The sequence below is a fragment of the Amphiura filiformis genome, chromosome 15 (genome assembly GCF_039555335.1).
Source record: "Amphiura filiformis chromosome 15, Afil_fr2py, whole genome shotgun sequence".
In the NCBI taxonomy this organism is placed as follows: Eukaryota; Metazoa; Echinodermata; class Ophiuroidea; order Amphilepidida; family Amphiuridae; genus Amphiura; species Amphiura filiformis.
In genome coordinates, this window is record NC_092642.1 from 61,272,907 (window position 1) to 61,297,998 (window position 25,092).

The following is a 25,092-nucleotide window of genomic DNA, read 5'->3' on the forward strand; positions in this document are numbered from 1 at the left end:
AAATTACCATAATTATTATCAGACTAAAATGCAATGATCACAAAGCTTATCAGATCCCAATAACATACTGTGTGAGCAGCTGCCATGCATAGGCTATGTACTGACTCAACCGAACAGCTCATATCGTCACGCAATTTAGCGTAGTCTCTACATGATAACCCGAAACACACGTGCTGTAAATGATATGCGGCATTTCCAACCAATCAGCATGCGTGTATTAGTAATTGGCATTTCCCTACAGAGTGAAGGGCAAATGCAATACGTGCAGCTAACAATAATACCTACAGTGGCGACCTTGCAAAATTTTAATGCCAAAATACTAAAGCAACGGTAGGGTTTATTTTTGCAGTTCACGTTCCATGATTTATGGCGAGAAAACGCTTCTTTGTTAATATTAGAAAAGACATTTCAGTTTAGCGCCAATGGTTTATTTTTACATCTGTGGTATTCAGTGAAGTTTACATGATTAGACCAACTTCTGCTTGTCCATGTTTTTGTTCCCATGCCGATTTTTTGAGACAGAATTATATTTAAAAACAGACTGTCATGTCACAATCAAATGGTATGGTATTTCGATAATATCTGATTTTGGAAAATAAAAAAAAGTTGACCTTTTGCCCTAGCTTTGGCTGGCACAGCTATGAATACCTAGCCTATGGCTTGTAGATTCTGTTAATATCAACTTAGCCGCTATGTCCGGAGTACAGTCTGCGCCGCAAATTGTTATTGCTTTTACCCAATTAACGCGAGGGTATAGTCATAGAATTGGACGGAAACTTGGCAAAATTATAACCATAAGTTGAGATTTCCCATCATCAAAAAAATACAAAATGGATCCCAGGCAACCCATGTGCGGGCTTATCACTCATCGATGACGTTACTTGCACAGATAATGAGGGCAAAGAATGATGACGAGACCAAACCTCGTGTGGTATGGACATAAAAAGAAGCACTATAAATTATCTAAAGATGTTTGGAGGCACAAAGTCATTTGCAATTTTCACTATCGCAAAATGACATGCAAAAAACACCTTGTTTTTATTGGTTGGATGGCTTTGACCAGTCAGCCAGCCAAGGCTATATCTATCCACGGGGCGGCCATTTCCCAACCAATACCTTCTGTCGTATTTCAAAATTGGCAAACACACAATTTGATTGACTTGTTTTCTTCGCAAACTTCCCGGGCAGCGCCCACCAATGTTTATGCATGGATGGTACAATGTATCGCAGATGTTTATTTTTAATAAATGAGGAAACTGAGTTTGCGATATTGGCCCCGGGAAGCTTTACCAATGGTCGGTGCTATTCCCGCTGCGACAGGCACCCCCCTTGGGTAACTTGATAATTTTCCTTTCTTTGTGTGCAGTTCAGCAATCCCACAGGGACGAGATTTCGGTTGACTAAAACGGCCTCAGCATGAAATGCAATGCCCGCATTCCATAGATAAGTGGTAGGCGGGGTTTTCGTTCAATTTGTCAACAGTTCACACGCTGTGTATACTGCAAAACCGCAGTCACTGACAAGGCGTTGTTTTTTAAGCTGCAATACTTTGATTGGTTGAGCTGCCGCATAAATTACAAGCACGTGAAATACTCGCTTCCTACTGGTTACGTATGATTGCTTTCGGTGATACGGGCAATCAATTACTTTCCTTATATGGTTAATGTCATTTGGACTGTGTCTTTGTGTATGCCTTTGCTGTATAGAACCGATTTACGAAGCTGTGGTATACTTGCAGCTTGCGTTCTGAAATGGGACAAGTTTTGAAATTTCTAGCGTTTTGATGATCGTTTTTTGTTGAATATTGTTTCTCACGACTTCAAGATTCCCACAAAAAATAGAGGACTTATAACGTGGATTTATACTATGAAATACTCGGGATTTTCTGTGGATTGTTAAATTACCGTGTGTATGTTTTTGACACTATACGTGGAGTACTATATCGACTGTGTGTACACTTGGATTGTATAATTTAAACGGGCGTTGTTGTATTGCTCGTTGTGTGTACGGACGCCGCGGACTTGCTATATATCCGGCCGGCGTCTGACATTATTTTATCCACTTTGTCCGGAATTTTATACTACTGTTTGAATCATGTATCCTCAGAGCCGTCACCCGGTAAGTTTAACATTATAAGATATGAAAATGTATTGTTTTATGAATTGAATATAATGATCATGATACACAGAGATAGTGCATGAGTGGTGTACAGTGTCACATGATTTGTATAGTTGCAGTGGCCGGGCATTCACACCGCTGTTTCGATATAGACTCACATGTGTTTCTTTGTTGTTTTCCTAGCCTGAGCGCCACCGTTCAGACGCTTCAATCTCGCCATTATATTGAAATATGATTATTAATATTATATATATTTTCATTCCTAAAATCGGATTGTCTTCTCATTTCGAGTTTATCCAATGTTATCAGGACAGCGCACGTTGAAAAACAAAGAGATAAATCTGATCAATATTGTATACACTAGCATTTTTAACTTCCCACGCAAGCTGTTTGCGTTGAAACGTGTCGGCTAATTAGGTTTTTTTGTTAATAGGGTAATCATTAATGTCCTTTGTTTTGTTTCTGTGTTAATTAGGCACCCCATCAACCCGGGCAGCCGTTCAAATTCACGGTGGCTGAATCATGCGATCGCATCAAGGAGGAATTTAGTTTTCTCCAAGCACAATATCACAGGTATGTGTCGTAAAATCGTATCAATTTTATGTAAAAATAACATGTATTGTAATATCTTTTTCCAAGATGGCATGCACTCAAGGTTTTATAACCGTTCCTGGCAAGCTATCGCCCGCTCAAATATTTCTCATTTGGCAATGGGAACTGATTATAATGACAGACATGGCGGACGGTGTAATAATAAACATTTTCTGCCACCCTCGAGTTTCAAGCCGTTTAGTTCAGCATTCGGATGGGTAATTTGAGTAGCGGTCATGCATGGGAGATTTAGAGTATGGAGGAAAAAAAAGGTGATCGTGTTTTGTGTTTTTCTTCTCAGCATCTCGCCAGCTCAGCAGTCACTCGTCAGCGCAGATCACTGCTTGGTTGAAAAGTGGGCAGGGCTAAGAGTGTTAACCCCGCCCACTTTTGTAGTGACTTTGCAGTGGTCGGGAAAGTTGTATGGGGAGAGATGGTGGTGGTATTATTTATATGTACATCATGTTGGTGATTTTGTTTACTAGTATCAATTTAGGAGGATGTAATTGAGTAAACAAAAATATTTTGTTTGTTTGTTAACATTTAGTAAAATTAGAAAAGATGTAAGGAATCATCTTCTGGTAAAATATGTCCCTGTATAAATAGTGATCGTTATTTACGACAGGGGGGAATGGGCATTTTGAGTGGGGAACCTGAAATTTTTTTGGGTCTTGAGGGGGGAACGCGAAATTTTTCGTTGAACCAAGAGGTGGGAATGTTAAGTTTTAAATGATGGGGGAGCGGGCGAGGGGGAACGCAAATTTTTTTTGTCGATATTTTTTCCAAAATGCCCATTACCCCCCCTGCCGTAAATAACGATCGGTCCCTAACTATAAATACCTTGAAATGATTCTTGTCCATGTCAAATTCAATGGTGTAGATTTCTTTATGATGGGGAGGGGGTATGGGGCATCTTTCACTCCCATATTTTTATTAACAACCTCCTTGTGCCATTTGAAGCTTAAAATGGTCAAATAGGCCTACGACATTGCACTGGAAAAAATGTGTGTGTGCGTATTTAAACATGGAGATGGGGCTGATTGCATGAATCATATATCTCATCGAATATTGGGGGATTTTAAAACCCCTCAATAATTGATCGATAATATACCTGAAACTTTTCCTATTTTCAGCTGCAGCTGATTTCCTCTTTTTGCTGAAATTTATATGTGTTTTCTTTTATTTTCAGCCCAATTTGAGCCATTTTACCCCAATTAGGCCTATATGCTGTTTTTCAGAGTTTTTTTTTGTTGAGCATTTTCAGATTTTAACCTGTTTCAGGTCTGTATTAAGATCGATTTGGAATTGACTCAAAAAATTATTAAATTGAGACTATCAAAACTTAATAAATAGGGGGCCTATCATTTTCACATTTTAGCTATAAATATGTTGGAAAATCAGAGTTTACTGTTAATTAAGAAAATTGAAGAAATCACCCATTGCTATAAATGTATAAATGGAGGGTAATAGCATCATGGAGACAGGGAGGGGGATTGTGCCCCCATTTTCAGTTGTTAATGGTAAATGAGAATTATCAATTTTTTTTTGCAATTTCACCTTTCCTTTTGTTTATAGTTTGAAGATGGAGTGTGAAAAGCTAGCACAGGAAAAAACAGAAATGCAACGACACTATGTCATGGTGAGTAGCTATTCAGGCATTTTTTTTTTGTTTTTTTTTACAAGACTATATTAACATTTCAGTTCATTACCGGATTCATTAAATTACACCAGTCATGAACGATCTGCATAATTTGCAACTAAAAATACTAGATGCAGAGAATATCAAAACAAATTATTGAAACAATTCACAGTCCATAAAATTAGCAATTAGCATCAAGCCCAGCTGTCAACACATTGAAGTTATTAACAGCCCGTATGACATCATCCATAAAAATAGCTGCAAATGTATAATATGCCCTATATTATCATGACATGACTCTCTGGAGAGATAATAAAAATTGATCAACTTTGGCAAACATTTTGCGATGTGCATGGTCAGATAATATTGATTCCCGCTTATTGATCACGATAATGATAACATTGCCATCATTGTCCATGCATGAAGTTTTTCAATATGATTAATCAGTATGTAGCAACGATGATGGAGTTGGATGTGTTTTGGGGATGTGAATTTTATAAATTGTTCAAATGATTGAAAATGAGCAAATAATATTTTGTTTTTAGATCTTGAAACATTGGGGGATAAATTTAGCAGAAGGAAAACGGGATTAAGTAAACATTGAATCATTTTGAAAGTGTGAGACCCCAAAAAAGGGACTATCGGTGATGTTTATGAAATAGGCATAAGATTTTACAAATCAGTTGGCTTTTACAGGCCTACTATTAACCGATACTAGTAAACTAATTGATCATCTGGGGGTGCTCTGCAGTTAAACAAAATACGTTGCACGCAAAATATCTTGATTAAAAGTAAATTTTTAAAAACTTTCATGGTCTGTGCACTCGCTGGTGGTTATCGATCGCGTAGAAGAGGCGTGGTGGACGCGCCGATGACCAATGGGTCTTATGTCTTGTTCTCATGACCGTGGATCAGCCAATCGGTGTCAATTAGGCCCTTCACAATTAATTCTTAGTTTCCTGTTTCATGGTTGAAAACCAGGGATGAGGCGACTTTTAATTACTAATTATTAATTATCTTTTATTTTCTTTATTTTAAAATAAGTGGTCGCAACCTACATCAAGCCATTTTGACAAGGAGCACGCATTTAATTATTTTACTACTATGTTTGATTTTATACATAAGTAATGGTACAATTAGGTTCTATGTTTATTCATCATTATAGATGATATGATCAAAGTCAGAAAGTAGCAAATGGTAGTCATTAAAAGTTATTTTTAAAGAGAAAATCCAAAATGTAAATAAAATAATTAAATATTTTGCAATTCTCTGCTTTGGACGCGGGTGGGAAACAGGAAACTAAGAATCAATTGTAATTGGCCTTAAGTGTGATTGTTTATCACTTCAGCGTTCCCAGTCATGTATGCTTGACACACAGCACAAACCATGGAAGTATCAAAAAATTTCTTTAAAAGCAAAGCTGTAGCATATTTATGCAAAAAAGGTTTGAATCATGTAATAATTCATCACTGTTTTTGTCTTTTTTTCATCTTTTTCAGTACTATGAAATGTCCTATGGATTGAATGTAGAAATGCATAAACAGGTAAGACAAAAATTACTCTCATTCCCAGGGCAAGAGTTCAGTAACATGCAATACGTTTAATATCAAAACATTGAACTGAGGCGGTGGTATGAACTGCCTTATTTAATTTTACAAATACAGTGTTTACATGAAAGTTGCTGAACTGTAGTCCCTGGTGTATTGCCATGTTTTAGTTGTAGGGCCCCCCTAATTTGTAAAACTTTTAAGACCTACATGTTTTGTAGGCCTACATGAGGCGGAAAAACACCTTGTTATCAAGAATAAAACCATAGACCCTGGGTCTATGATTAAACATATGCATGTGTAGGCTGCTGCCTTTGATGCCTCCTGTAGTAGGCCTACTATTCTCAAGTGGTGTAACTGCAGAAATACTTGAATTTGTATGGTGTACACCATTGAAGCCTGAAAAAAGTAAATAGTATTAAATTTGGTATTACCGGATTTGGTCATGGACCATGGGTTCGATTGAATCACACACCCCCAAATCAATTCATTTCTTCTAATTATGCTGTTATTTGATATCCAAATGAAATGTCAATAAATCATGAAATAATTATGTAAGTGTTTGAAATTATCAACAACACCTCCCCGCACTTTGTTATTTTAAATAGCCATGCTAAAATCATAGATCAGCGATGCATGAACAGAGTTTAAAGGCATGTTGTTTGATAATTTTAGTAAACCTTGGTTGCTGAAAAAAACATGCTGACATACTACATACATATGTACTTGTGTCAAATCAAAGTTGGAATGGGTTGCCATATTTATGTGACCACAATTGAATAACCTGTGATCTTCCTTTCAAGTTTCAACGAAAGTCGACATGCTTAAATTGACATGTAAATGTAATGAAATTATGACAGATAGGAGAGTGTTAACTGAATAATTAAATAAGCTTATCTCTCTACACATTAAGGAAGCTTATTAACTGAAGAAAACAAGTCATTGAAAAGTTGAGCGCTTCTAATTCAATTGACACACCTTCAGTATCTCAGATGGCAAAGTTCAATATTTAAGTAACCTCCATTCAATAAGCATAGCTCGAAAGTTGACCTCTAAGGGTGGAGTATGAGTTTTTGTACCCAACAGATCAAAAGGTCATTCTATGCATGTAGAAGGCTATTGGGGTTGAAGAACTGTGTATTGACTATGAGTTACTTCCACGATCCAATAGAGAGTAATTTCAATGACTACATATTAAAAGATGCTAGGGCAGATAATAATTATGAAGCTACTAGAAAACCATGCAGAATTCCCTGTTGATGATATGTCATGTTCGGCCATAGTGCATTATATGGCTAGTAGCAACAGAAACCTTAGATCTTTTAAGACGCACGCCCGCGGTGAGGTTTATGAACTTAGCTGGGTTAATATGCATCTTAAAGAGAACGATACCAGTTCAGATCTCCCCAATGTCACAGCGCCCGGTAATAAACCGGCCCGGCAGGAAACCGTAGACAGCACTTTGGGTAGCAAATCAGGACTAGTTAGCGTCCCACAGCGCCAACTGGTGGCAAGACATTTCCAGTCGGGTCGGTCTCGGCGGCCAGCAGGGCTCAGCTTGACCGTGATGTGGGTAATCAGCAAATTTCCTCGTGATATTTGCAAACTGCAGGCTTCGGCAGGTGCAGCGGGGATACGCCTCACCTCAACAAGAAGTTTGTATTATGTTGGTGCCCTGTATTTTATTGTGGTTTGTAGTCTCAAGAAAAATTGAGATGAAAATTAACATGATCGTGTCATCAACTGTGGTGTGCGGTAAATTCTGTTTACGTGTTGTGGAACTTGCACATCAGCCAAGGCTTAAAGGCGAAATAAAATAAAATTCGGCATTTAGCGTCCCCGCCCACTTCATTTTCGGAGGCTGTCTGCTTTCTCTTTTTCTCTTTTTTGTTTTAAAAAGTTCTGAAAAAAGTTGAAAAATGAATGATCTTTGCAGGGGGGTTGGGTGGAAGGTTGTCGGCTTTTTACGCACTGCTCAGCTCTAACACTCTTAATTAGCATCTTGGGAGGAAGACACCACATATCAACAGAACATCAAGAAATGCAAGATGGCAGCCAGATTTCATTATGATGTAGGTTAACCCCATGAGAAGTACCTGCCGATTGGCCAAAAAGAAGTTTTCATTATCAATTGGACCAATCAGCAACATTGTTAGAATAATTTCACCACCCAAAAAGATTGTGGGTGAATTATTTTCAAAGCTCCATTCTGATTGGTGATTAAAATGAAGATATCATGTAATTGACCAATCAGAGGCAATGTTAGATCGGCAGGTAGTGCTCAGGGGTAAACATAGTAAATCGTTGATACAACACTAATTGTCTAAACCTGAAGCGCCCAAATCCAGTCCAGATTCAGATTGCTTGGAAGTTTGCATTGATACAGATTACAGAACCACACGAGATGAGAATGTTAAATTTGAAAGTATTGAACTGCTCTTGAATTTTTTGAAGGGTTTGACATAAAAATTGTAAGCACACACTAGGAGCCACAACATGCTCATCTATCAGGGTGCACTTCTTTAACCCCAATACATTTGCACATTCATTGAATGACCTTTGAAAATTTGGGTACAAAAACTCATACTCTGCAACTTGAGGTCAAATTTTGCACTATACTTGTTTAATTGAGGTTTTGAACTACACCATTGGGATGAGGCTATTGTGGTCTATAGTGACACGCACACTAGTCACACAGATTGCATAATTCAAGATCCAAGAAAGTTCTTGTGACCAGTGACCACAACCTTGCACTTTGATCAAGCGCTATACATGGAGTTTGCACAGGCAGTTCCTTGAGTGCCCAAACTGACCGATGTCTGGAAAGGAGGATGTTTATATTGAATGAGGATCGAGGTTGATATAAAAGTGCTTAAAATCGATTCGGACTAAAAAATAACCGAGGGCATCCATGCGACCGTTTTACGGTTATAGACTCGGGCTGGTATCACATTGGTGCAATTTTCTGGATGGGGGATGGTCATGATGAGTGTAGATTACAATGTAGTTCTAAACAGCACTATAAGATGGCTCAATAAAAACAGTATCAAAAACAGTCTGCAGTTAAGTTTGCAAGAAAATTATGCTTTCTGTTGAATTGTTTCTGTCGATCATGTTTTAGTTGATGCCGAATAAAGTGCAATATGGCAGTGAGCAGACAAGACCATTAAAGGTCAGATCATACAAATAACAACAACAAGAAAATTGTTGACTATGAAATATTGCTTAGCGATTAGTGGATTCTTTCCGGCTCAGTGATCCACAGGTGTTTATTTCCGATGGTTGACTCTGCGGAATTTTGCTTTTTTGTTGCCAAAGAAAGGTGCGATTGAATGAGCTTGAAAAGGACACAGTGTAACAAATGAGCGCGCAGCTTATTTACAACGATCGTAAATAATATATTTAATTGTATTGAAATGGAGTGCATGCTAAGTGTAGCATAACTGACGGGTAGGTTTTCGAGTTAGATTGAATATGGAATGGGTTTAAGTGCAAAGCGTCATTATATATCTTGTGGAAAAAAAGGAAAATAGGGCAATTAATAGATGTTCAGATTAGACTGTCATGGAGGTGGTGCGTGTAATTAGAATTGTGTCAAATATAATTACCCTAAATGAGATATTTTGACATGGACTTTATAGTAAGATATTGTCAGAAGATGGTTGTAAAATTTTGACCTGTTGTACCAGTGTAATTCATGAGGTAATTTATAATAGTACCATATTGGGGATATTTATCACTCAATGGAAAATAATTAATAATAAGACTATTATAGTCTAAAATTTTGAAAGCCACGTCATGTGCACCAGGTGCCTATGAAGCGTAAAAAAGCGTACACGAGCAACGTTGAACATATTACACTTACGTAGATGCACATAGCGTTCACCAACGCATTTATGAAAAGCTCAACTAGCGCTGTGTCCAACAGCTGCGGAAACTGGGTCATCATAAAGAAACGGTAGCTATCTTCTGCAAATTTTGATTAAAAACATGTACCGGCATTAACCCTAACGCCCCAGGGGCTTTTTTTTGGCGACGGGAATGGAAAGAAGGAAGGAATAAAGAAGGTAAACAAAGAAAGAAGTTGTTTGCTCTGGGTGGGATTCGAACCTGAGACCCTTGCATGCCAAGCACTAGGTCGGCGACACTTTGCCATGGGTCTTGCACTGGCCTGGCCAGCAAAAGTGTGCCTATATATCAAGGGCATTTGTATCATCACATCATGTGTAATCTGTGTTACAGACCGTGTACCTATATTATCCATAGGGAGAGCAGCTCGACGTGGGATGCACACACAAAATGCAAAAGTCAAATTTCTGTAGTACAGTCTTTGACAAAGACTAATCATGTGGGATTTGAAAACAGTGCAAAAATCAAACTTGATGGTATTTTGTCAGTACTGTACCTGGTAATGTTACTTATGATTTGAAAAACTACAAGTAAACGTATGGACTATATACATGTATAACTTTAATGTAGATCGCAACACTGAATGATAAAGATAAATGTAACACATTGATAATTGGTCCTGTTTATTAGATTAGAAAACTAATGAACCTACATGTAATAATATAATTGACATGTGGTGCTTGACTGCATGTACACACCTTGATTTCCAATATCAGAGATGACATGATTTTTGTCGTATCCACGGTGGCGACAGACTGCTGCTGACTTTGATTTTGTCCCCGAACTCATGGGGCTGCTCAGTGAAGTGCTCTTCACAGTTGTTTAGTATGTACACCCAACTCATAGAGAGAGATCAGAATGGGCTCTGAATGGCCATTTGGAAAGCTTTTTAACGACCTCTCATCGCTCGTTATAAACCTCCTCTGGGATGGCACTGATAATTATGCCGAAATGAAAATCGTTTGGAGTGCTATCCTTGTAATTTTTGGGCATACACTTAGGACTCCTGCTGGGTGAGTGTTAGTAGCGAGTGAGCCACATGCATTATAATCTCTTCCGAGTCGTTCCACGGAATAACAACCGGGGAGAATTTGAGCCGGATCCATTTCACTTGTAACTGTGAATCAGCCAAACCAGTTTGAAACCCGGTATTTGCCAGCTACGCCGTGGCTCATATCACGTCGATCAATTTGCCGTCATTTGTGGAGACAGTTATTCAATTTACGTTATGCTGTGCCGCATCATTTTAGAGAAAGATGAAAAAAAATCGCATCATTGTATATCACAATAGCAATCTGATGTGACTGAATATTACTAGTCGGGAAAATAACGTCTCTAAATCTCGCGATACAACTCGTCCATGTTCCACCGTCGTCAAATTTCGTCATGTGTAAACCCCTCCTCTGCCAAATCAAATAACGCAACCCTCTTACTAGTTCATAATGTTTTCAAAGCAAATTCAATTTTGATCACGGTTTAATTCAATTTGGCACTTATAAGTTGATTTGATATTTCGCAGGCTTTCGTTTCAAGCGTCGCAGAGTTCTCTCGTAAGTCGCCTGTAATGCCAAAGCAAGCAGGAGGTGGGGGTATAATTTCAAGGGAGACTGGCGTGTTGGTTCTAGTACACCATGCCTTCTTCGTTGCCTTCTCTTTTTCACTCTCTGCAGTTTTTGATTACTCAAGAACTCGGATAGGCTTTGTAAATAGCTCGAGGATAATGCAATATAGAAAATCAGATGCAAGGAACACAATTGCCTTTATACTTGAGCCCGCCTTTTAAGATGCAATTATAAACTCTCCTGCATAAACTAGCTGCGATTGAAGAATGCTCACATGTTTATTTATGACTGACAGACTATATGGATGACTAGAGAATTGTTTGTGGAACAACTCCGGAATTAAATTCAATTGTGCAGGGTGATTTAGATTCCAGATTTAGGGCTCGCTATATTCACCTGGTGCTGTGTGTTTACACTAAATTCATACGCACACCAAACCAGCTCCATCTTTTATTTGAACGTCTAACTAAATATACCCCACCGTATACAAAAGAAATAGAGGCGCAATCCTATGAGGTTGCAGTACTGTTTAAAATTTTAAGAAAATAGCATGGCAAATATTTTCTCTGCATCGTAAAATGGGGGTGAATGTGTTATTAGTTCGTAATCATAATTTGTAAGGGGACTAGATGTTTGGACAAGCAAATGGTATTTGCATAAGAACTCTTGTCTGTGGATGAGGGGTGTGTTGTGTCAACAGAATTGGGGCAATGTAGTTGGGTTTTCAGATTGCTGACTTGCAGCAGCTAGCAGCATGAAAGTGGCGAGGGCAGTGTCACTGTTGCAGCCATGGTTGACAACCCCCAACATGGCCGCCGCTGAAGTGGAAATCCTATTTTTTGTAATCTGAATGTATGCAAATTTATCTCAAATCATGTTTCTTATTGCCAGGCTGAACATATTGAAAAAAGAAGCAGTAAAAAATCAAGCAAAAAAAAAGCAGAAAAACCAGCTGAAAATAATAAAAATGCAAAGATTTGGGACTACAAACAACAAAATTTCCAATTTTAAGCTCGGAAAATCACCATGCTTGCTTTATATTTTCATATGCTTGATTTTACGCTGATTTTTTTTGAAAGATTCAATATCATGCCATTTAAACCATTCTGCCAATCAGAAACATGATTATATAGTTATAGAGCTAACCAGACAATTGAAACTCCTTGGAGTGCAATTGAAACCTCGCTGTGGTAGTCTTTTGTAAACAAGTTTTTTTTATCCCTCTCTCAATTGAAAAGAAAGTGAAATAAAAATAAATTTTGTTTGAGAATGGTGATAGCATTGTCTTCATTAGTTGCATGCAGGGGCTGGCGGACAATGTACTTGTATACCCAAGTTTTGGTGTCTTGAACCATTTCGGAGTAGCGATCAATGACAAGAGCCAACAAGACATTATAACCAGCGGGGTTTGTTTGCTGTACAAACACAGACTCGAAAAGAGTGTGTGCATAGTAGCCATATTGGAATGAAATACATGCATGGTGTGTGTATGGATGGTGGAGGCCCTAGTCTAGAACGGTTAGAAATACTTAAAATTCGGTCCGGGTAGATTGGAGAATCGATCAACTTTTATACTAACCCTCGAAAATGCAGTCTCCTTATCTCGAACCGATGTGACTTGAATGTGCCTAGCCTTGTGGCTATGTTTGAAACCGAAACCAAATAGTAGTCTGCAAATGTACTTATGACTTTGGTTTAAGAGCTGTTGTGTTGTGAAAGTGAATTGTTACATGCGCTACCCATATTTATTGAATCTTTTTCTCAGGGACTGATTTATCTTTGTGCAGGATGCTAAATGCTGGTGGTTTTGTAGAGGCAGAATTGGGGAAAAAATGGGCTATTCCAGTTGAAATCTATTCTACCACTGTGAGAAGATTTAAAGAAATATCTTCCACGTACAGAGGGAGTATGCTTTTCAAAAAATATGTAATTGGTCAGGGTTAATCATGTTGAAACTCATACTCCCCCTGTATTATCACTTTATACCTTATATCTTCTACAACTGGAGTGAGTATTTCAAATGGAAGTTAACCCAATTGTTTATTCTATTTGAAACTCATACTCCCTCTGTAGAACACTTTAAATAGTTAAATCTTGCACGGGGGGAGTGTGGATTTGCAACAACTGCAAACATTTAAAAGTATCCAACATGATCTGATTGCATCATCATGCAATAAAAATTCCTTTAAAAAAGGAATAGGCCGCCAAATGAGAGCTTTGATGCAAAGTATTCTAGCCAGCTAGAATACTTTGTTTGATGTGATGTGCTGAACCGTTTGGGTACAGTTTTCTTCTATAAAACAATAATACAACCCGGTCTTGTACATCTAGCACCAAAGGTGTTGTGTCTGTGGTTCAAAACCGCAACTGAGAAAAAAAGTTTTCTTTTCTTCTTCTTTTTAGTTTCTTTCTTCCTTCCTTCCTTCCCCTCACCAAAATCACCTAGCTGGGTGTTTTATAGGGTAGGCCTATATATAGGCTGCATGATCTCTGATGCTTCATTCATGCCAGTTGGCTGGGCTGCATGTATGGGTTTGTCTCCAGATTTTTCAATTTCATCACACTCAATTTCTAACTCGGATGCCCTGGTTTTACTTTCCAAACACAAATCCTTCAATTGAAAAGTTCCCTCTTGCCTATAAATAATTTGCAAAATATGAACAAGCACCACCCCAAGTATTTTCTTTGCAAAGAAATTTCGGTTTAATACCTCTGCGCTGCACGGGTCAAGCGTTTTACCCTATTTTTGATTCCTGTTATTGCACTCGGCACCACATCCAAATAGGCATGACCCATTTTGTTCGATTTCATAATGCTGGAGCAAACATTGCAATGTTATGAATGATTTTTAATAGTTCAACCCCGTTAAATATAAAAACCCGGGCTGTATTATTACTATTTAGAATTGTTCAGAATTATTTCTCCCTGGGTGAATGCAGCGCAGATAAGTTGGGTCTATTTGAACAGCCCTGTTTGCTCTGCTTCGCTCTCAAGCTATTGATTGCTAGAAGAGTAAACGACAGAACCAGTGTTGACAATACTGTGTAAATAAGCTTGGCGATAATCACCATGCCATATCCTGAATTTGAATTTCGGTTTACTTTTTTTTCCTCATAGATTTCCAGTCTAGTATATTGAGAGGTTAGTGCAATAGCTGCCAAGTGTCTTTTTGTTTAGATGTGCAGTGTTGAATGCATGAATTGTAAAATTTCTATAGGGCAGCTATTGCTGATAGGTCTCTTTTGCACTAAATCCACTCATACTTTCACACGATATCTATCATGTGCTTGGCAACCACCTGGAAAAACCTTGGTTTTGTTCAAATTATTTTAAAAGCTCGTAAAATTGAGATCATCTTCTAATGAGTCTGATCATGATAAAAGGTGCAAAATTCTCCAACCATGAGTTAATGTATGTACACAGAGTGTCACCTGAGAATCCATTGATGTTTGTCTGAATCATGTTTGAAATTGCATTTAAGGATAATTGGGATTTTGATAAAGGGTGCAGAATTCTCCACCCACACCAAGTGTGTGTATACACACAGCGAATGGTTGACTAAGCCCAGCTTGCTAGGCATAGCTGTGGCGTCTCAAGCATGTTTGAAAGATCTACTCGGGTTGCTCACCCAATGTTTGAGTATCCAACCCAGGTAATTATTGACAGATCGTGTTGTGGAGTGGAGTTTTATGTTCCATACCCCTTCAGCTTCATTAGTCGTCTCTTTGTGTGCTCGCCAAACATTGATTCCAGGAGTATTTGGAGATAAATACTACGAGCCTGCTTGGCCATTGTTGATATGTGTAAGATATGCCTAGTGTCAGCCTCAAATGTAGTGTTAGTAATTTTGTGATGCATTATGGGTAATATCAGTTAGAACTTAAAATTACTTGTGGGAGTGTTATGATCACTAACCAGGCAGAATGCAGAGGGCTTGCAGTCAGCTTGAGCACCCCTTCAGCCCCCCCCCATAGCCACTGGTGTCTGTGAGAGGGTGTCATCTTTTATATTGCCCCCCCGCCTCACACTGCCTGCACTTCAGTTACACTGCCCCTTCATAAGTCAGGGGGCCAGTTCTTGATTCCCCCAACCGATGACATAACCCCAACTGGTGCAACACCTCACCCCTCCCTTGCCAATACCACTTCAGGAACGATTTAGAACATCACTGTAATTTTTAAAAGTAATTTGATGCAAAGAAAAGGAAAGGGGATAACAATCCAGAACATGTGCATCTATCAGGGCACCATTCTTTAACCCCAATACATATGTACATTCATTGAATGACCTATGGGTACAAAAACTCATACCCTGCAACTTGAGGTCAAATTTTGCACTATGAGTAAATTGAGGTTACTGAACTATGCCATTGGGATGAGGCGATTGTGGTTCTCATCAGTTGCACTTTCATGAAAGCTCTGCTACTGGAATGAACTAGAAATTATGATAATTGGAGCAAATTAAAATTATCTGTTTTAGGTCGCAGAGAGCAATTTGTAAAAATTCAATTGATTCAATTATGAACATTACAACTGGCAATTAAAAACTGTATGCGCTATGCTTGGTTTGCTTGTGTAAATGTTTACCAACAATTCTGTTTGGCATTGTTTGTGTACGCTTGATTTTACATGATTGAAAAGCAAATGATCGAAATTGAACAAAGAATTCACTTAAATGAGGCAGTTGTAGTCACGGTAGTTTTCTTCATCGCAAACAATTGAATTACGATGTTTAAGGTCACAATAGTACATGTTCATCATTCGGTTAAATTAAGCTTGAAATTGAGTAAAAACCTGGAAGTAGTAACATTGGGAAACAGCTTGGTTTAATTGGTCCAAATTGGTTCCAACTCTCTTGTTCTGATTTCTGCCATTACTTCTACGATTCTGTGTTGAACTCGGTGGTGTGATCCAACGATATGCAGTTGAAGAAGCATAACTGTGTGATTCACATAAGTCAAGGCAAAATTCATTAGTCGTAAACCGGTGTGAAACTTTAAGAAGTGGCAGTTGATCAGCCAACGGTTAGCAACGAGCGATTATTCATCGACACTAATACGTTTTGCAGCTAGTATCCACATGGAAGGTTCAAGTTGACTGATAATAGGATGGACGCTTGACCACACATCAGTGGATAGGTGGCTGACCAACCAGAATAATGCCATGACTATGTGCATGCTTGACCAATAGCCCGCGAGCTTTCATTAGACCACAATGCCAGCTTGAAATTTATATATGCATATGACCAGCTTGTCTCATTTTGTTTTTGTTGTTAAATTATTATTATCATTTCCCAAGTTTAAATATTTACAGAAATTTGAAATTAAAATGCAGTTTCAATGTAAATAAAGTACATATTCGAGATAAAATTAATAATGATCATCTAGATCCATTAGTGCTACTATTTGTGGTTAATGGTTTCTTTTGTGGTTCATAATTCACCCATTTTATATTGTCTTGGGTTTGTAAATTCACAGCAACATTAATTGCTTTATAATTTTATATTAATTAGTAGCTTGAGGCATGGTCATCAAAAGTTATTAACTCTATGAGAACTACCTACCTATTGGTCAAAAAGAAGTTTTCATTATCAATTGGACCAATTAGCAACATTGTTAGAATAATTTCACCACCCAAAAAAATTGGTGAATTATTTGCAAAGCGCCATTCTGATTGGTGATTTCAAGTGAAAATATCATGTAATTGACCAATCAGAGGCAATGTAAGATCGGCAGGTAGTGCTCACCAACACTGACTGTCATGTCATTGCAAATGCTAAATAAACGAGATGCACTTAAAAGTGATGCATTACTTCGCTAGCATTTATAATATCAATGTCAGCCTTGTGACAAAAGTCATTTGTAAATGTCAGCCTCGTAACAAGCAGGCTGTAATAATTTATTTCTGTGTTAGTAAAACTACCAGCTTAAGGGTATTTTTGCCATCGTATCGCTCGGAGATATTACAGTTGAAGTAATCTGTTTTTGTACAATCTTTAGAAAGCATTCCCTCGCATAAATCTGATCTGGTTTTTGTCTTGCTCCTTTGGGACTCAGCGCCGCCCTTATCAGCTTTTTGCTCGCACTTTTTTTCCTTGTGTACTTCCATGTCGCCCCAATGGGAACGAGTAGATGGTAAAGTAAGATTGTGATAAAAATGCACCATCTTCTTTCCAGCGAGTAGAATTAACGGTTTACGGAAAGCAGTACTCCCTGGGAGCTATTAAATGAAACATGTCATTAAGTATGTTTAATACGGAGTCAGCGCAGTGGGCAAATTGGTCTCGTCAGCTCAGAAACAAGCGAAGAGAAATATGTCTAAGAGAAAGGATCGTCAGTACGTACGACGAACAAGAGGCTTCTTCATTTTGATTCCGCGGTGGTTTATCAAACTGGCACCGGATCCGAGAATGACGCATCTGCGTGACATCTGGCCGTGAATACAGTCGGGATACGTATTCTATGGGATTTGCAGGTGGGACTCAAGGTGTCAGAACTCATCCGTGGGTGTCTGCATCGCTCGTTCTTCTGCATGGCAGCGTCATTGGGCCGTGCCTGATAGGCTAATTGAGCTGCATTATCACAGCTCCAGGGTTCTGTGGCATGATGATGCTAATTTGCTTTTAGTTTATATTGCCAGTGCATTTACCAGCTATGCTGTTTTAGCAGCTCGCACACTCGGCTATCGTCTCTTTTTACTCCAATCATGCCTCTTGGTTTTATGGTCGGTCCCTCCGTGTGTGATAAATGCATTTAAAGCGCATGCTCATATTTTATTGGTGCAATCATTTCATTGCATAATGCTGACTAAATTAATTGTGTTTATTGGATTAGAATTACATGTGATGCGGGGGGTGATTATGACTACATAGCTGAGGCTTGTTTCGCTGATTCAATTATACAGAAAATTAGATCAAAAAGCTTACAGATCAGATTGAATTTTTATAATTCAAACAAATTACTATGAATTTGCTATTTTTAGTGGCCATTTTTGATATGGTCATTTGAATTAGACAGAAAATTTAGATTAAAAAGCTTTTATGGATCAAACTGAATTTGTCATTTTTAGTGGCCATTTTTAAACGACTCCATAACTAAAACCTCGCTCATCAAATCAACATAGACACCACAAAGCCATGTTGACAATCTCCTTCTTTGCAATGAATATGGCAATCTGAGACAACACTCTCAAATTGTGCCGAGAAAATATATTACCACACAAGTCGGCATGCATATTCATGAGTGTCACCGCAGTGTGTTTGTGCAATTTATCCGCATATATTCATGAGGCTGCCGAGTGTTAGCTCAGTCGTGTCGGATGTGCGTCTGTGCGGTTGTGCACGACGGCGGGGGAAGAATCATCTTTCGCCCTTAATCCAACACTCGGCTCTCTAGAACAGGAGCTCTTCTGAAATTTCATCGGTTAATCCAAGGGCTCTTGGGGAATATCAATGGGCCTAACCTTATACAGGAGATGGTGGAAGTTCGAACTCGAGAGAGAGAGAGAGACGACCATTTTGAAAAAGGTTACAATATGTCTCATTCTGACTTTATTAAAAAACCTGGGCGAGACGTCGATATAATCAATGCACATTTTTTTATAGATGAGAAAAAAGTTACTTGGGGTGGGATATTTTTGATGTAGCTTTATTCAAATGAGAATATTGTAACAAACAGTGTACGTATCACACCAAACATGTAGTTGGAATTTCGATACAACTTACAAGTTTGTCATAACATGTTGTTATTAAAGGGTAATTTAAGTCACCACGGTAATGACCTTGTGTGCAGAATTCCAGAAGTGGACTTAAAATTACGCAGTCTGGAATTACCTAAACATTGTTGAAGGCACACAAAGAATATAATAGACGGTTTTGATTACTGCCTCAATGTTTCTCTTTTTTTCTCAAATATGTATTTGAAAGAAAACTAACAAATATTCAAGTTTAAGAGTTTATTGACTTTTCAAAAGTGTGATTTTAACCAATATTTTCTTGGTTTCTTTTTTTCTCCCTCTCTCTCTTTACAGACTGAAATTGCAAAACGACTAAATGCAATTTGTGCACAAATTATACCATTTCTATCACAAGAGGTAAGGATGTTTCTACAATGTGTTGCTTTTTAAGTGTTTCTAGTATTAAATTGCCTAGAAACATGTGTTTCTTTTTAAGTGTTTCTAGTATTAAATTGCCTAGAAACACACAAAGTTAACTATATATTGTTGTCTACTTCTCACTTAAAAACATTTGAAAATACTATTCTTTTTGTTTAAAACTTTTTTGCAATGAAAAATTTAAAAACAAAACCGTAAATGCACAAATAATCCACTTATTCCTTACAAATCAGGTTCAAAAAGGAACCCGAAAAGTGCTATTGTTTCAATAATGAGCTGCCAAAAATTTAAACCTGATTTTAAAGTTGGTATGGTATAATTGATTTTAAAAGATGTTTTACTGACATTGTGTTTTATTGGTATTAATATTATAAATCGTAAGCAGTTGTGCTCATATTTTCCCAGTGCAAAGTTAGGGTTATTATGTCTTTTCTTTTGTCTTCTCAATTGCGATGATCAGCACCAACAGCAAGTAGCAGCTGCTGTAGAAAGAGCGAAGCAAGTCACGATGACGGAATTAAATGCAATTATTGGGGTGAGTCTACCAAAATTTTCTCAATCTTCTGAATCCATATAATTGATAGCTTAATTTATGTTGATGAATATTACTTGCTTTTTTTAGAGGAAGCCCCGCCAGTGCTGTTCTTTAGGGTGAACCAAACCTGCCTGGTTATCAAATTTATCAGTGACAAGGTTATCTCTGAATTTGACATAAGCTAATTGATGCAATGACTTTATGATATCAATTAGCACCTGTCAAATGCAGAGATAACCTTGTCACTGATTAATTTGATAACCTGGAAGGTTTGGTTTACCCCAGAAGAACTGCTCTGGTGGGGCTTCCTCGTTTAAGTTACTGTTTTTGAACAAGTTCTTTTGGAATGTTAAATTCAACTACAAAATTTTGTTCTTGAACAATTCCAAGATAAATGAAAGGTGTTGAAACGAAACAGGGATGAGGCCTAGGGGGGGCCTATACACTAAATAACATCTTTACTCGTAGCGCCCTCTATGGCAGTTCCTGTTGTCTATTTAAGGAAGCAGTCGGATGTGATGGGTTACCAGTCTGATGAAACCACTAGTGTAGTGGTGAAACCTCACTGACAATGTGAGTTTACACCTTTTCAATTTTCTTGGAATTGTTTAAAAAGAAAATTTTAACACAGAATACTTGTCACTTTGTGAAGTTTGACACCTTGCGCTCGATTAATTCATCCCGTGTCGTTTTCACCGTTGTCTTTCACACTCATACGCCCTACTTATTGGTTAAGATGAGAATGATCTCCTATTAGGGAAACGTAACACCTTTGTTATAATATATTATTACGTAGTGCGACACTTGCAAGACAAGAATATGTTGAGGGGCGAGCTAGTGCAACAAAGCCCTGTCTGCAATAGCTGCCAGGTGTCATATTTCATGCAGAAATCGGCAGCTATTGGAGATAGGCCATCTTGCACTAACCCATCAAAATTCCTTTTTGGAAGCATGTACACGTTTATGATATTGTGGCTATCGATGCATGCGCATGCCATATTATTATTAACGTAAGGCTGTATCCTCGGATGAGGGGATATGTAATTATTAGTATTTGAGGATGATTGTCTATGTATGTGTTCAATCTATATTGGACTTTGTGTTGATTATTTATAATATGTATTAACCCCATGAGAACTACCTGCCGATTGGACAAAAAGAAGTTTTCATTATCAATTAGACCAATCAGTAACATTGTTAGAATAATTTCACCACACAAAAAAATTGGGGTGAATTATTTGCAACAAAAAAAATGCTCCATTCTGATTGGTGATTTAAGTGAAGATATCATATAATTGACCAATCAGTGGCAATGTTAGATCGGCAGGTAGTGCTCAGGGGGTTAAAAACTGTTGAAGGGGTTGTGGTGAATATAAATTATGGAAATAAGTCCTATTGGTACATGTAGGTATGCTAGATAAATGTTCAAAATGAATGAGTGTCAAGAATTAGCATTCCTGATAATATGGCGTCCGAAAGTTGTACTTATTATTTATAATGGACACCATTGTTTGCTTTGAGCTTATTTATAGGCTATAATAATGTATTCTTGCATAATAATATTACAACTCGGAAAGCCTTTCGGAAACTGAATGTAAAACTAATATCTGTTGACCTAAATCCACAAGACTATTAAAATGTCACGACTTATGCATCTTCGAGTAGCATAATTTGAAATAAAAAATAGTCCCATCACTTGACCCAAAACAGATTTCATCTGAACTTGAAAAAACTCACAAATATATTAAATGGGCAATCCTCTTGTTTTTAATGATTAACGTTTTCAATTCCAAATACAAATTATCCAGGTAGTCACTCGCTAACTATATGCACCATAATCCGCTGACATTTTCATTTATCAAAAAGAGCGCACACAAATTAAGCCAACCCCAATCAGCTTGTGATTGCATTTTTTATCGCTCTCATACGTGTTAATAATTAGCCTAGTGGCAATCAGATGCATCATCTCATTGCAACGCAAAAAAAAAAAAAAGTACAAATTTCATTTACATGTAGTAGGGATGAGTTCAAGAGCATGAAAAAAATCAACAATGCATTTCCTATGGGAATAGAAACGAAATATTGATGATGCGTGTATGGCATCGCTTTGATGCGTGCAAGATTGACTCGAAAGAGGAATAGTAATCGTCTCCCAGGCTAGGCGGAGAGAAAACGTCTGATACACATGTACTAGAGGGGAGACGCAAATTTCAGGTAGTTAGGCTTGGTCGATGAAGCTTGAATCAATCCACAAGCCGTGACGGAAAAAATTATTGCCGGCGCTCATAATGCATGACCAGCCCCTTTTAGCTCATCCAAATGTGTAACTCTTGGTTGGTTAATAGCTAGTAGGGAATCCATGTAGATGTCCCTGATGGGTTAAGGGGATTTCGCCCATAGCTGACCATGCGTGCCTGTGATCAGAATAAGACTGTGGCACGCATGACTGGGTGTGCTCTCACTAGAACAGAGTAACATCTGGTAGCATAGGTGGGGTGTATTATTGCTTAAGATCTTTATTCCTGCATATCAGCTTATGATTGCACAGTCCTCTGCGCAAGTGCAAGTGGGTTTTATCATTTTCTCCATCGAAGGTTAACAGTCAGCTGAGTGTTTGCTAGTTAAGTGACTGTTTCCGCTCAGTACCACCATGTGATTTGAGAATAATACCAAATGGAGGGGATTAATTGTATTGTTTGGGTAACCTAGGGAGGTCAAAGCTTAAGTTAAAATGCAAGGTTGAGATCACTTCCATTTACTTTTTGCACCCTTAGTGAAACATGAAAAGGCATAGAGTTGAAGGGACAATCGGTGATTTGCCAAAATCAGAACAGCCTAAAAATTCAAACATTTTTGGCATTTTTATTTTGAACAAGCACAAATGTTGACATCCATATCAAACCATGCAAATGGCTGCTACATGAGTCTATTCTCAAAATAGTTAGGAATAAATACCAGACTCATCTATAGTGGAAGATCAATTGACTTTCCCAAAGTCACATGGTTTAGGGTTATCACAGAGAACATTCCTAAAACATGTGACTTGGGGATAATTTGAAGCGACCAGTGATGAGTCTGGTATATATTCCAAGCTATTATGTGAAAAGACACACAAGAAGTATAGCCGACAAGTGCATCTTTTTGACATGGATGTTCACAAAATGTGGAGTAAATGTGTGTGGACTTTAACTGTAATAGCCCAATGCACTCCGATAATGACAAAATTTGACATTTCACATGAAGAGTGTAGGATAACAGTATGTAATCCTCTTCTATCTTGTAAACATTTGCGAGACTGTTGAATTCGGAAACCATGGTTAATATTTCAAAAGCAGTTCACACTAGGAATGGCCAGTAACACTTTGTCCAGAACAAGCCATTTACGATGTCTTATGAATAAGCATGAACGAATTAATGATCAAATTGACCCACTAAATTGCATGTTGATGACACTACTGGCCAAATATTTTGCACAGACAATATCTGATTGTCCCTTTTATTTTTAAGGCATGAACATTCCCAAATTATATTTTTAGAGCTGATTTTGTTTTTGGTCTGTTTCATTCCGCTTTCAGGATTTTTCAACCTGTTTTGCCATGATATCACAGGTAAAATGGCCGACCGGATATCAATATTTGTCAAAATTTGTCTCTATCTCAGTGAAAAAAACAGAAGACACTATGGACCACAATGGCCTCATCCCAATGGTATAGTTCAATAACCTCAATTACACAATCATGGTGCAAAATTTGACCTCCAGTTGCAGAAGAGTATGAGTTTTTGTACACAAATTGTCAAAGGTCATCCAATGAATGTGCAAATGTATTGGGGTTAAAGAACTCTGCACTGATAGATGAGCATGTTGTGGAATTTAGTGAGAAAAAAAAATTGATCAATTTAATATTAAACCATAAATATAATAAAGCATATGCACTAATCTGACATGGCTAAATGATGTGTGTGTGTTTTTTGATGCCACTATTTTGATGATGCTTGTGGTTTTTAACCTGTGTGTTTTAATAGAAACAAATTAGGCAGATGTTGAAATATTTTAAAATGCTAGACTCATTATTAAAATCATGCAGTCACAGTAAGAAATGCTCCCTGTTACAAAAATACCACTTTTTATTCAGGTCTTGGTTAATTAAATTTAAAGGGGGTTTTGATTAAAATTAAATTTAAACAAATAAATGAATAAATATCTTGTTTGTAGCCATTAAACCTTAAATATTTAATCCATTTAGTATTCAGTTTATCATAAACTTGTCTGGGCTGTCATGCATCATTTAAGTGGCAATTTGGGGCCATTTTGAATGTTTAGGCATCATTTAAAGTGGTAATTTGGGGGCCATTTTGAATGTTTAGGCATCATTTAAAGTGGTAATTTGGGGGCCATTTTGAATGCTTGGGCATCATTTAAAGTGGTAATTTGGGGGCCATTTTGAATGTTTGGGAGGTTAGAAAACCCACTTAACATCATGTAAACATTGTGCATGGACAAAATCATATTTGTTTTTGTGCTGTTGTGTATTTGTTCACGTCTGTCATGGATGACCCAGAAGGCATGGACACATTGACATTTTCAGATCAGAATTGATAAATGAAAAATGAATCTATCACCATAGACCCTATGCTATCACAGTGTTCAATAATATGGGTATACCAGTACCTTACATATTGTGTTTTGGTAACCATATGAAGGATATGTACGGGTGCCTGAAACCTCTGGTATGTTGTCTTTACATGAAGATTTTAAAATGCATAAATATTGGCTTATATTAAATTATACATTTCTGACAAATGAAATATTACCCCACCCCTGATTATGAAGCCCTTCTCCAAACTGCTAGCTCATTCGGAGGGGGTACAGGGGACTGGTGGAACCAGGACTTTTCTGAGGGGGCAAGGCAACTTCCAGGGGGGGGGGGCTAAAATGGGCAAAAAATTACAATTTTAATTATCAGGGCGACCAGCATTCCACATGGGCAAGTAAGGACACAAGACTTCTCATAGGGGTGCCACCTTCCCCCTTGCCCTGCTTGGCTATGCCACTTTACAGGAGGGGGGACAAGGGCATGTA

At 37.8% G+C, this 25,092-nt stretch overlaps 1 protein-coding gene across 4 annotated transcripts in view; it reads left to right on the forward strand.

The window, feature by feature from the left end:
* Positions 1 to 1,675: 1,675 nt before the first annotated feature.
* Positions 1,676 to 25,092, forward strand: part of LOC140171915 (transducin-like enhancer protein 4) — a 74,603-nt gene continuing 51,186 nt past the window's right edge. For 3 of the 4 annotated variants that reach the window (XM_072195260.1, XM_072195261.1, XM_072195262.1), the window contains exons 1-6: positions 1,677 to 2,118; positions 2,594 to 2,691; positions 4,285 to 4,348; positions 5,848 to 5,892; positions 19,394 to 19,456; positions 19,938 to 20,012. In XM_072195260.1, coding sequence (XP_072051361.1) covers positions 2,095 to 2,118; positions 2,594 to 2,691; positions 4,285 to 4,348; positions 5,848 to 5,892; positions 19,394 to 19,456; positions 19,938 to 20,012 — 369 coding nt within the window. In that variant the 5' untranslated portion in view covers positions 1,677 to 2,094. Of the gene's footprint in view, positions 2,119 to 2,593; positions 2,692 to 4,284; positions 4,349 to 5,847; positions 5,893 to 19,393; positions 19,457 to 19,937; positions 20,013 to 23,587; positions 23,621 to 25,092 lie in introns of all 4 variants that reach the window. The other variant, XM_072195259.1, reaches the window with a different exon arrangement.